The sequence below is a fragment of the Poromitra crassiceps genome (genome assembly GCF_964638095.1).
Source record: "Poromitra crassiceps genome assembly, chromosome: 12".
Classification (NCBI taxonomy): domain Eukaryota; kingdom Metazoa; phylum Chordata; class Actinopteri; order Beryciformes; family Melamphaidae; genus Poromitra; species Poromitra crassiceps.
Window position 1 is genome coordinate 11,300,497 of NC_139632.1, and position 12,531 is coordinate 11,313,027.

Consider the following 12,531-nt stretch of genomic DNA (forward strand, 5'->3'; position numbering starts at 1 on the left):
GACGCAAGGGTTGGTGCTTCGATCCCCGCTCCCTCCCAGCTGCTGTCGCTGTGTCCTTGGGCAAGACACTTAACCCTCCTTGCCTCGTATGATTGGTATGAATGTAGACATGAATGATGGTGGTCGGAGGGGCCGTTGAGCGCCGATGTGTGGCTGCCACGCTTTCGAACCACCGGTACGAATGGTGTGAACGAATAATGATTCTGTGAAGCGCTTTGAGCACTTGGAAAGGCGCTATATAAATCCAATCATTATTATTATTATTATTATTAAGTTTGCGGATAATATTTCTATCATGTTAAGTCTGTGTCATGTTAACTGGTGTATTCAGAGCAAATAGGGAGATATAGAGCATTATCATCATGCTATATATCTCCCTCTTTGCTCTGAATGAGTGAGAAAAGGAGAAAATACTGAATAATTACATCACAACAGTATCCTAATGTTAATTTAAAATGAGATATTCCTCTAAATATGGCAAAAAAATGTAAAAAGAAAACGTCGGAGGGGCCCGCAAGGGCCCCACCGAGAGTCCCTTCCTCCCAGCACCCCCTGCTTAAAGTGACTTCCAGTGGCCCTGTGTATGTTGTGTTAAAGTTGTCACAGTTTTGTGTGGATTTAGTAAAAAGTACAGCCTGTTAAGAGTGAGACACACTCAAGGCTGGCTCCATAAGGTCCCATTATGAAGGCTGAAAAAAACTTAAAACATAAACTGCGATTTGTCAAACAGTACAAAAGATAAATTCAAAAAGCAAATGGAAAGCTAACAAACTGCAAAATACTGAAGTGTTGAAGTATGAGAAAGTGGTTAAGCATTCAAAAGCGGCATATTTCTCGAACCGTGTTTCAAAGAACTAGCGTCATTCTTTGACGACTAGAAAAGTACGTAGGAGTTTTTAGTCTGGAAATTGAAAATGTTGAAGACTGGATCTTACCTCCAGATCCCTCTGTCTGTTGGTGGTAATCTGCTGTGATGAGCTGTCTAAAAAAACTAAATACATTTATACATTTGGCCCCCTGCAAACTGCGGACCTTTCTCCAAGAAAGAAAAAGAAAAAGAAAATCTCAGTGTGATTTCTGTATGAGAGCATCCTTGAGAATCTCCATTGTGGGTTCTAGAGCACTTCATAGCAAAGAGATGCCTTCTCCACTCCAGACCTACAGCACTTTAGCCAGCTAATCATTCTTGACCTCCTTTTTCTGTGGCGTCTCCTGCTTTGTTGACATGATTTTTGTTTTATACAGTTGGTTTCATTTCTACATATATTTATCTCCTCCTTTCTATGCCACTTATAGAGAAGAAAGGTGATTATTATAGAAATTGGAAAAGTACATGTAGGCCTCCAAAATTCAAAACATGACATTGACTTGGACTGATAGGGTGACAGGTTTTCTCAGATTCGGGCGGCAAAACAGCGTGAGCTGCTATAAATTTGCACAAATCGAAACATTTGACTCGGATGGCTGCTATTTTTAGCTCCACTCAGCTGCAGCAGGCGTTGGGATCTGCACTGTTTTTTGAAATGTCCTCTTTCCCACTCACAGTGAAATGTAAATCCTTTGATCAATACAGCCCACTTGAGGTCCAAAGCGAAGGTTTTGTTTGAGAGGAGGCATGGCTGTGATCTTTTCAGTGAAAAGGGATAGAAATTAACAGCGAGAGGCTCTGCACGCTTTGCATTTCTAATCTCATGTCCCTGCCGAGCACGTTGATTTTAATTTGCGGTGTCTACTTCAATCTAATGTATTCATTAGGAGAGAAAAGCTGTTTGGTAATCAGCCCGACAGATGTTGAAACTGAGAGATGTGTACAGTAGCTATATGGAACTATAAGAACCTGACAGATGTTAGAACTGAGAGATGTGTACAGTAGCTATATGGAACTATAACAACCTGGCAGCAACGCCAAATTAGGACATTGAGAGGAATCCAAAAACCTGCAATGCACCAAGTTAGGTAACATCAAAGAGGATGTTCAGACAGACACGCACACAATCTAGTCCCCCCACTTTTTATTTGATCATAATAATAATAATAATAATAATAATAATAATAATAATAATAATAATAATAATAATAATGATTATTATTTTAATCCACTAAACCCTACCGGGCATCTCTGGAAAAGTGTGTGTGTGTGTGTGTGTGTGTGGGGGGGCGGGGGGCGGGGGGGGGGTCTAGCAGATGTTGCCTCTACTTTGAAATTCATGAGGCTTACTTGTGTGTATGGAAGCTGGTGCTGATGTTAGCCCCTCCTTCCTCCAGGAGCCGGCCCTGCTGCATGGCTGAATACAACATGCACTGCCCCCCCCCCCCCCCCCCCCCATGGATTTGTCAGGGATTTGTATAAATAGCTCAGGCACGTGTTTACGGAGAATGCAGCTCACAGCAGCCGCGGAGAGATGCAGATTTGTCAAAAGAGAGTGAGAGAGAGCAGAGAGAGAGAGCGAAAGGGCAGAGAGAGAGCGAAAGGGTAGAGAGAGAGACAAAGGGTAGAGAGAGTAAGGGGAGAGAGAGAGAGGGGAGAGAGAGAGAGAGAAAGGGGAGAGAGAGAGTGAAAGGGCAGAGAGAGAGAAAGGGCAGAGAGCAGAGAGAGAGAGGGTGGAGTCTATTATAAAACGGCTCTCTCAAATCAAGCAATCTGATTGGTTCACAGCCATTGTATAAATACCGTAACCCACTCTCATAACCAATGGCCATGGGTTATGAGACGCAACTCTCTTACTAAAAGGCTTTGGTTACCTCAATTGACAATGTAGAAAAAACAAAATGGCGGAGACAGCTGTCAGATCCTTGTGAATCGATCTTCGCTTATAACTTTACTAATACTTCGCAGAAAATTATGTTTTGTACAAGAATAGACGCGGGCTAATGTCTTCTTTGCAAAAAAAAGGCTGTTAACCCCGCATTTCTAAATAAGACGTAACGTTAGTTGGTGTCGGGCTTTGCTGAAAGCTCTCAGCTTCTCAGCAAGCGCTGAGAATGCAGCGCTGCGCTCGAGCTGCGTGTCGGGCTTTGCAGAAAGCTCTCAGCTTCTCAGCAAGCGCCAGGATTGGCCAATGTCAACTTCAGTCTCCAGAACGATCCAATCAAATCACCCACACGTCTATCTTCTTGCTAGAGGTCCCGCCTTACAGTAGTGTTTCAACTGACTCTATCAGAATGCCATGCCAGTCGGACTTATAGTATTATTATTATTATTATATTATCATACTTGGAAACCGTTTTATAAAAGCCTATACAGTATAGATAAAGACCTATACTGTATACAAGGAATCAGCGTGACGTCACAACAACAAATCACCGCAAAACACACGGAACCACTGCAGTTAACTCGAGTTGTGCCAAACAAACATTCATATCTCAAAAACTATGCATAATATCGCTTATATTTTTGACATTCTGAGTGAGAGCAGACATAGCTCAAGAGTTTGATGCATAAGATATGCATGTCGTGTTAAAGTTGTGTGAACTGTAACCATTTTAAAATGTACACCCCACAGCCGGGGCTAGAGTCAGCACTCAAAGCTGGCTCCATGTAGGGTCCCATTGCCATTTCCCATTGCAGGGAATAGTTGTGAAATACTATTGCTTTGAGGTGAATGGACATATCCTGGACCTCGGGTGGGATGGACGAACAGACAGATAGACAGCTTGTTTTATGTGTCGTTCTCCAATAGCTCAACCTGGAGAAATCTACAGTAGGCTTTTTGCATAATGGAGCTGCACCTGTCGTAGAACTCCTCGTCCTGTCAGTCCCTCTTATCTCCCTGTCTGGCAGTTTCTGAGAACCAGTTGATTCAGTCAATCTCCCAACAACATTTTAAGACCTAATCCATCATCTAAGCACAAACAAAGGCCTGTCTGGCCGCACAAAGCCAAAACATACAACCAACCGCCTTTTTAACATGCGGAAACCAAACGACAGTGCTCCCGATGGAAGAGCTGATAGTTCAGAGTTATGTTTAAACTGTAATGTCATGCATTTATTGAAAGCACGGGAGGATACTCGCACTTAGCATGAATATTATTATTTGGACTTTTATTCACCCAGGGAGAGTCGAGCGAGCGTGCCTGCTGCTTTACAGTGATGACTCCTATACAGTGATTGCTTCATATTCATACAGTTATGCCCCCTTTACACCTGGCATTACCGTGTGCCTCCATTGTCTGTCTCAAGTCCACATTCAGTACGTTTACATGCACAGTTAGGTCGAGCTATGGTTATAGCTTGATTAGGCTATTTACTCGGACTACTGTCCTTGTCCCAGTATACACGCACGCGTGGGAAATCGATTTTTTTGATGGAATCATATTGCCTCCGCTACAATAGGTGGCGATATGCACTCTTTTCCCGCAGGCTCCGCCAATTCTAACTGGTGGCAGCAAGTCTCTTAATAACGCAGCCATTTCATAAAAAAAAGATTATATAATTATACAAACGTTTCCCCTCAGAATTATCACTTCTGGCCCATATAATAGTGTGGCAGTGTGTTTATGTTGAGAGACGCTGCGCCCTGTGGGTATTTTAGTGATGGGACATTGTTTTGCTGTGTTCTGTGTTCGAGGTTGTGTTTATGTGGAGAGAGAAGCGCCGATAACCCTAACCCGACGGCATACATGCACCACAATATACACATGTATTCCTTGTTGAGGTATTGCTTCGATATTGCCATTGCATAATTGTCAGTACTGTATATTAATGAGAGCAAAACTGTAAGTTTTGTTTGTTTTTCTCCTGCAGGGCGCGAGCACCATGAAGACCAGACTAGGCTGCCTGTCCAACAAATCTGACTCCTACACTGATTTCTCAGAGTTCCTGCCTCCCGCCCACGAAACGACAGCCAGGTGTCTAAAGTGAGTCTGACAAACTGGGCTGAACTGCTGTTACATTTAAAGGGTTAACATGAAAGAATTTGTGTCTGTTATTTTTTTCCTCATCGAGACACTTATCATAATCACAAATTATAACAACTAAGTGAACTAAGAGACATTTTTAAACCAACAGAGAAACATTTTCCTCTGTGTGACATGATTTTGACCCCCCCCCCCAAAATATAATAATAATAATGATAATGATAATGATAATAACAATAATAATAATAACAATACTGTCTGTGTATAGACCCATTTCACAGCAACCATTTTGAGGTGGTAAAAGCAGGAAGTAAAGTAGGCTATGTCATCTGGCTTCTACCACCGCTCAAGAGTCTTTGGCCAGGTCGCCATTGTAAATAAGAATTTGTTCTTAATGACTTGCCTGGTTAAATAAAGGTTAAATAAAATAATGTAAGAAGTCTAGTTTGGAAGAAGATCGTTTTTATTGCTCTTCCATCTCCTCTGCATCACTCTGTAAGTGGAGGGAGATACGGGCATGTTAAACCCACGTGCCCGACATACAGTAGCCTACAGCCAATCACAATGCGTGCGCGAGCCGATCTATACACCCACACCGTAAACAGCTCAGTTGCCCTTCACTAATACCACCTTGCATGAAATATGCATGGAGCCATGGTGCTTTGATAGCATCTCAGACACTTCCTCTCCGCTCTCTCTCCATCAGACTGTCCACGGATGAGGTAGTCCGATGGTCCGAATCGTTTGATCTCCTCCTCTCACACAAATGTAAGTGGCCGTTGTTGTTTTTTTGTTTGTTTGTTCATTATCAGAGATACCGGAAAGAGAGAGGGCACTGCCAAAGTCATCACCAGCCATCATCGCTGAGACAAATTAAGACCACATAAATGTAGTGGTGAAATATTGCCTTCTTGTTTCTTTAATAGTTTCTATTTTTCTACCATCCCCCAAAGTCCTTTTCCTCCCTGTGAGCCCGCCATCTTCTGTAAAGGTCTCGGGTCTGCTAGTGAGGACTCCCTACTGCATAATGAGTCACATACTTCACTGTGACCTTCCCCTTGGACCACATGCACACGTGCTAGATTACACACACGCACGTGTGCGCACACACACACACACACACACACACGCACGTGCGCACACACACACACACGCATGTGCGCGCGCGCGCACACACACACACCTCACACACACACACCACTTGCATGCACACACATGCACAAACAGGCAGTGTGAAGCATTCTCTTGAGCTCAAGAGAGCAGACAAAATTAAATTCTGAGCACATCCACTAGTGATTTTTTTATATAATAATCATAAAATTGCAATAAATACTGACCATTGGCTCTGCCCGCTGTTTGATTAAAAGCAGCACTTGTCTACTATTAAAAACACTATTTGCCTGTATAATGCTTGTGTTTAGGTTCAGTACTACTGTAGTGTAGGACATTGTGTTTAGGTTCAGTACTACTATAGTGTAGGACATTGTGTTTAGGTTCAGTACTACTATAGTGTAGGACATTGTGTTTAGGTTCAGTACTACTATAGTGTAGGACATTGTGTTTAGGTTCAGTACTACTATAGTGTAGGACATTGTGTTTAGGTTCAGTACTACTGTAGTGTAGGACATTGTGTTTAGGTTCAGTACTACTATAGTGTAGGACATTGTGTTTAGGTTCAGTACTGGTGTAGTGTAGGACATTGTGTTTAGGTTCAGTAATACTGTAGTGTAGGACATTGTGTTTAGGTCCAGTACTACTGTAGTGTAGGACATTGTGTTTAGGTTCAGTACTGGTGTAGTGTAGGACATTGTGTTTAGGTTCAGTAATACTGTAGTGTAGGACATTGTGTTTAGGTCCAGTACTACTGTAGTGTAGGACATTGTGTTTAGGTTCAGTACTACTATAGTGTAGGACATTGTGTTTAGGTTCAGTACTACTGTAGTGTAGGACATTGTGTTTAGTTCAGTACTACTGTAGTGTAGGACATTGTGTTTAGGTTCAGTACTACTGTAGTGTAGGACATTGTGTTTAGGTCCAGGACTACTGTAGTGTAGGACATTGTGTTTAGGTTCAGTACTACTATAGTGTAGGACATTGTGTTTAGGTTCAGTACTACTGTAGTGTAGGACATTGTGTTTAGTTCAGTACTACTGTAGTGTAGGACATTGTGTTTAGGTTCAGTACTACTGTAGTGTAGGACATTGTGTTTAGGTTCAGTACTACTGTAGTGTAGGACATTGTGTTTAGGTTCAGTACTACTATAGTGTAGGACATTGTGTTTAGGTTCAGTACTACTGTAGTGTAGGACATTGTGTTTAGGTTCAGTACTACTATAGTGTAGGACATTGTGTTTAGGTTCAGTACTGGTGTAGTGTAGGACATTGTGTTTAGGTTCAGTAATACTGTAGTGTAGGACATTGTGTTTAGGTCCAGTACTACTGTAGTGTAGGACATTGTGTTTAGGTCCAGGACTACTGTAGTGTAGGACATTGTGTTTAGGTTCAGTACTACTGTAGTGTAGGACATTGTGTTTAGGTTCAGTACTACTGTAGTGTAGGACATTGTGTTTAGGTTCAGTACTACTGTAGTGTAGGACATTGTGTTTAGGTTCAGTACTACTGTAGTGTAGGACATTGTTGTGTTTATGTTCAGTACTACTGTAGTGTAGGACATTGTTGTGTTTAGGTTCAGTACTACTGTAGTGTAGGACATTGTGTTTAGGTTCAGTACTATTGTAGTGTAGGACATTGTGTTTAGGTTCAGTACTACTGTAGTGTAGGACATTGTGTTTAGGTTCAGTACTACTGTAGTGTAGGACATTGTTGTGTTTAGGTTCAGTACTACTGTAGTGTAGGACATTGTGTTTAGGTTCAGTACTACTGTAGTGTAGGACATTGTTGTGTTTAGGTTCAGTACTACTGTAGTGTAGGACATTGTGTTTACGTTCAGTACTACTGTAGTGTAGGACATTGTGTTTAGGTTCAGTACTACTGTAGTGTAGGACATTGTGTTTAGGTTCAGTACTACTGTAGTGTAGGACATTGTGTTTAGGTTCAGTACTACTGTAGTGTAGGACATTGTGTTTAGGTTCAGTACTACTGTAGTGTAGGACATTGTGTTTACGTTCAGTACTACTGTAGTGTAGGACATTGTGTTTAGGTTCAGTACTACTGTAGTGTAGGACATTGTGTTTAGGTTCAGTACTACTGTAGTGTAGGACATTGTGAAATCTCTGGGCCAAAGTTGGCTGCTTCACTACAGACTGTGTGCAGGAAACAGGACAGCCTCTTTTGTGCCAATGATATATTTATTTTGTGTCAAACTTATTTGGAATTACATACGCGAGCGGCGAGCTATGAAACTGGTTTATGGGAGAGAGATAAAAAAACAGCCTTGTAACACCACATTATGTAATAACTGCGCATGCATATCTGCTGCGCCGGGTTTAGACATCATGGACGTTTAAATTTAAAGTCCAACATTCTTTTCTTCAGAGATGTATATTTTGTTGTGTGCATCTCTTTCACTTGAGTTAGAGAAACTATAACTTCATAACAAAGCCAAATCCACATCATCATTTTCATGATGTTCATAATTTGCTTATTGTTTGGCTTGTGGGTTTGTTTTTCCGACTAATAGCGCATGAGGGCAATGCTGTTTGCAGCCAACCTTCAAGCCCTGGATGTCGGAGCTTTGCATCAAGGCAGACATTTAACTAAATGATCAAATAACTGACGAAAATAAACCCCTGCGGGACATTCCCTGTGATGAATTATCTCAAGCAAGTGTCTCATACTGTACTGAAATGAATGGGAACGACTGGCTGACTAGGTAGGAATATATACACATTCAAACATCGAACAAAGCACGGTATGCTCTGGAATATGGTCGGTAGTGATGTAAAGTAACCTATTACTTGAATTGGGTAATAGAATAAAACCAGAGTGCACTTTTTTCATATCTCCTAGAGACCCTCAACCAAGTGATTAACTCCACCGTAGCAAACACTGTGCTGACAATAGAGTCAGTGACAACTAGCCCTGACCCAAAGGAAGCCGTAAACATCCTGTACTCGCAAGAACATTATCTGTTGTGTTCAGATCAAGGCTATGAGAGAACACATTAGTTTGACAGGGGAGCATTAAAAAAAAGACATAAGATTTGATAGTTCCAAGGATAGAATCCCCCGGGCACAAGGAAGCATCGTATTGTAATACACCTGGGTATCCTATTGCAGTCGACCACACACACACACACACACACACACACACACACACACACACACACACACACACACACACACACACACACACACACACACACACACGTAATGTCAAAGCAATAGGAAGATTAGGAACATGGTACAGCATGTACTCAGGAGATGGACCCCATCCTTGCATTCACAATGGGCCTAATTTGATTTCAGATGGAGAGTGGCCCGCATGCTGCTGTCAGTCCTATAACTTTGTCAAGCTGATTGCACTGTTGGCTGTGTCCTGAGGCTGGACATGCCATGTACACATACGTTCTATGAGCTAAACTAGAAGAAATGCCTTTAAAATGCAGTGTATTATGTCACTCTGCATAACAGTGTCAGTTAAATTGCAAATCATACATTGATTTAAACTGTAATCAGTTTAAATCAATGCAGAGAGGAGAATGAAGGAAAGGGTGGTTGTGCAGCAATTCATTATGTCCCTTTACTTTCACATCACAGTGTACCTTAATCAACTAATGCAGGAGGCAATACTTAAGGATAAAGGTGCGTTCACACCGACCTATTAAAGTTTTTCGCTGGCATCGAGTTTACATACAAAGTCAATGCAAACGAGCGATTGAGTGTATATTCGCCCGGGAGAAAAATCGCTGGGCGTCCGAGCGACAGAGACAGAGCGATAGGGTGAAAATTCGCTCGTTGCCCGAGATGAAATATCCCAACTCGAGCGAAATTTCGCTGGCAAAAGTCGCTTGCCGCCCAACGCTGATTGGCTGACGTGTGAGTCAAGGATCACACTGGCTTGGAACAAACCGCTGGTTTATTAGTGTGGCAACAAACCGGATTGACAGGCTGACAGCTGACATGAAGTGAAGTCTGTACTACCGGTATAGACCCACAAGCTTGCGTTAGGAGCACGCTGATAGGCTTAGCTTGTAAACAAATACGGTGGCTCGTAGTGGACAAACATCATGACATTGCGTTTTCATCCTGATTCCTGTCTAACGTTAGCCCCCAGTCAATTCTTGTGCCAGTTGACAAGCGATTTAAACAGAGCAACAGAGCGATTCCAATGGGTTGAATCGAGCGACAGGGAGAAAAATAAATATCTCGGTGTGAACACAGCTGAAGTGTTATTTGAAATCATTAATTAACTGTATGGGTTAGACACCAACATCAACTATGGCCGTGTATGAAACGCAAGGAAGCTGCCTATCACCTAAGTAGGTACCTGCTTAATTAGGTACCCCGTTTGAATGTAGGTGACAGAAAAATAAGTCGCTTCAGATATCCTCAAAGTAGCACCGTGCGCCGGGGGCAGCCAGGTGGCGTTTTCCGCTGCCATCCTGCACTTCCTGAACTTCAAATTCCGTGAAATGGAGGATGGCAGTGGCAACTCTGTGTGTTTGTGTGTTTGTGTGTGTGTGTGTGTGTGTGTGTGTGTGTGTGTCTGAGCTGACATTCAAATATGACTATGAATGAATATGTCTAGCTGTCAACTCGAGGGTTGCGTTGAAGTATAATTGAAGCTTGAGCTCGACTTGCCTATTGCAGCCTGACATGACCAGACCGATTCACAAATGCATCTGCCAGAGCAAAACATGAGCTCGCGCAGATTCGTCAAGATTCCCCCAGAGGCTGCTAGCCAGCAGTCCCGATTCCATTCAGTTAGGATGCTTCCTACTATCGGTCAAAAGTGACTTTCCTGACACCGTACAAACAACTATCCATACTAACAGTAATGTTTGACGTTATTGACGATTTTAAAATAAAAAATGAGAAGAAAGTGATAGATATTTAGTTATTTTGTCAGCACCAGGGGCGCCTGCATTAGATTACTGGCTGTCCTGGGGAAGCTAAGCAGGCCAGCTGGCCTAGGATACTCCTTGGATAGGAGGATAGGAGACTGGTACTGGAAGTGGTGTTGGAGGACTGGTAGGAGATGCTCTTTCCCTCTGGTCTGATGAATAATCTGGTCTGATGAATAGTCTCCCCAAGAGTTAAATTGGCTCCCCGTTGAAGGTAGAGTTCAACAGCTAAAACTTATCATGGCCTATAAAATATTGCGTGATCTCTGTCCAAACTATTTTACTAAGTACTTCCAGTTTGTTCGGGACACTCATTGCCTGAACATGAGAGCTAGCATAGCGAACTTGAAACTACCCGATCTGAAAAGCAAAGATGGGAGACGTACATTCCTCTATACCGGGGGAGAGGAGTGGAACACGATCCCTAACGAAAGTAAATGTGCAAATTCTCTCAATGGTTTAAAAAAAATTCTGATGAGTAAACTAGAGTAATGATGTTGTTGTTGTTGTTGTTTTTCCCAAAGCCGTTGAGCGGTTGTTGTTGTTGTTTATTACCAGAGAGTTTTCCCTACCTGTACTGTAGCTGCCGCGCTGCGGTGTCTCACATTTCACTCTTGAAACGGTTAGCCAATAAGAACAGAGGGGTCGTTAATCTTAATGAGCCTTAAAGACACAGCGGCAGAAACACCCTGTTATTGGTAAAGCACACACACATAAAACGTTAAGCACAGGTATAGTGGCTAAGGCATCCAAATGACTAACGGTACATTAATTTGTTGGATCTATTTTGTTTCAGTATCACAAAACTTGTGTCTGTCTTACATTTCTGTGAATGTCCCCGGTCCTTACAGGGAAACCAGGATACCTGATAAACCAATGTGTCTCATTAATTAGAAAATCATTACCTTCCTGGAAAGTCAATTGGACACAAGGGGGCCCTGTAGAAGCTTGCCTGCGGCATCTATTTTGCATTTGTATTACCACAACCATCCATGTGGGGATTTTCAAAACACCAGTCCAGTGAGTGTTTGTGTATGTGTGTGTGTGCGCGCGCGCGTGCATGCGTGCGTGCGTGTGTGTAAGCTTGCCTGTGCATGTGCAAGCCTCGTGTGTGTCCATGTTTTTCTCCGTGCACTCCTCCTTACCTGTGCCTGTGTGTAGCCTATCTGGCCGTGTGAGTAATGTTGATGCATATGCACTGATGGACGATGCTCTCGTCTGCCCACATCTATTAGGCTAAATAAACAACACAGGCAGCAGAAGAGAGAGGGCTGCAAATAACATGTCATGGTGACACGGGCCAATAGAAAAACATGCCCTCCCACTGTGTGAGCATGCATGGGGGGGGGCACGCTACTAATTGATGACTTATCTTGACTGATGAAGACAGAAAGAAAACAGGCTGGGTGGGAGGAGCCTGTTTGTGCTCTAATGGTGGGAGCCATTTCCTGTTTCCCAGGAACAAGAGGGTGACCCACTTTGGGACGGCACGAGCATATCAGAATCAGAATCAGAATCACTTTTATTGCCACAGTATGCAAGTTACATACGAGGAATTTGTCTTAGTGTCTGTATGCAGCGTAATATACAGGGATAAGAAATAGGAAGATAACTAACGGCAATCGCAAGGTTGCAAGTGCAATCAAATTG

General features: G+C 42.7%; 1 protein-coding gene across 1 annotated transcript in view; it reads left to right on the forward strand.

The window, feature by feature from the left end:
- Nucleotides 1–4,756: 4,756 nt before the first annotated feature.
- Nucleotides 4,757–12,531, forward strand: part of LOC310786017 (uncharacterized protein) — a gene marked incomplete at both ends in the record, with an annotated part of 32,232 nt that continues 24,457 nt past the window's right edge. The window contains 2 exons of the mRNA XM_083647202.1: nucleotides 4,757–4,857; nucleotides 5,564–5,625. Of these exons, the coding sequence (XP_083503328.1) occupies nucleotides 4,757–4,857; nucleotides 5,564–5,625 (163 nt within the window). The remainder of the gene's footprint in view (nucleotides 4,858–5,563; nucleotides 5,626–12,531) is intronic.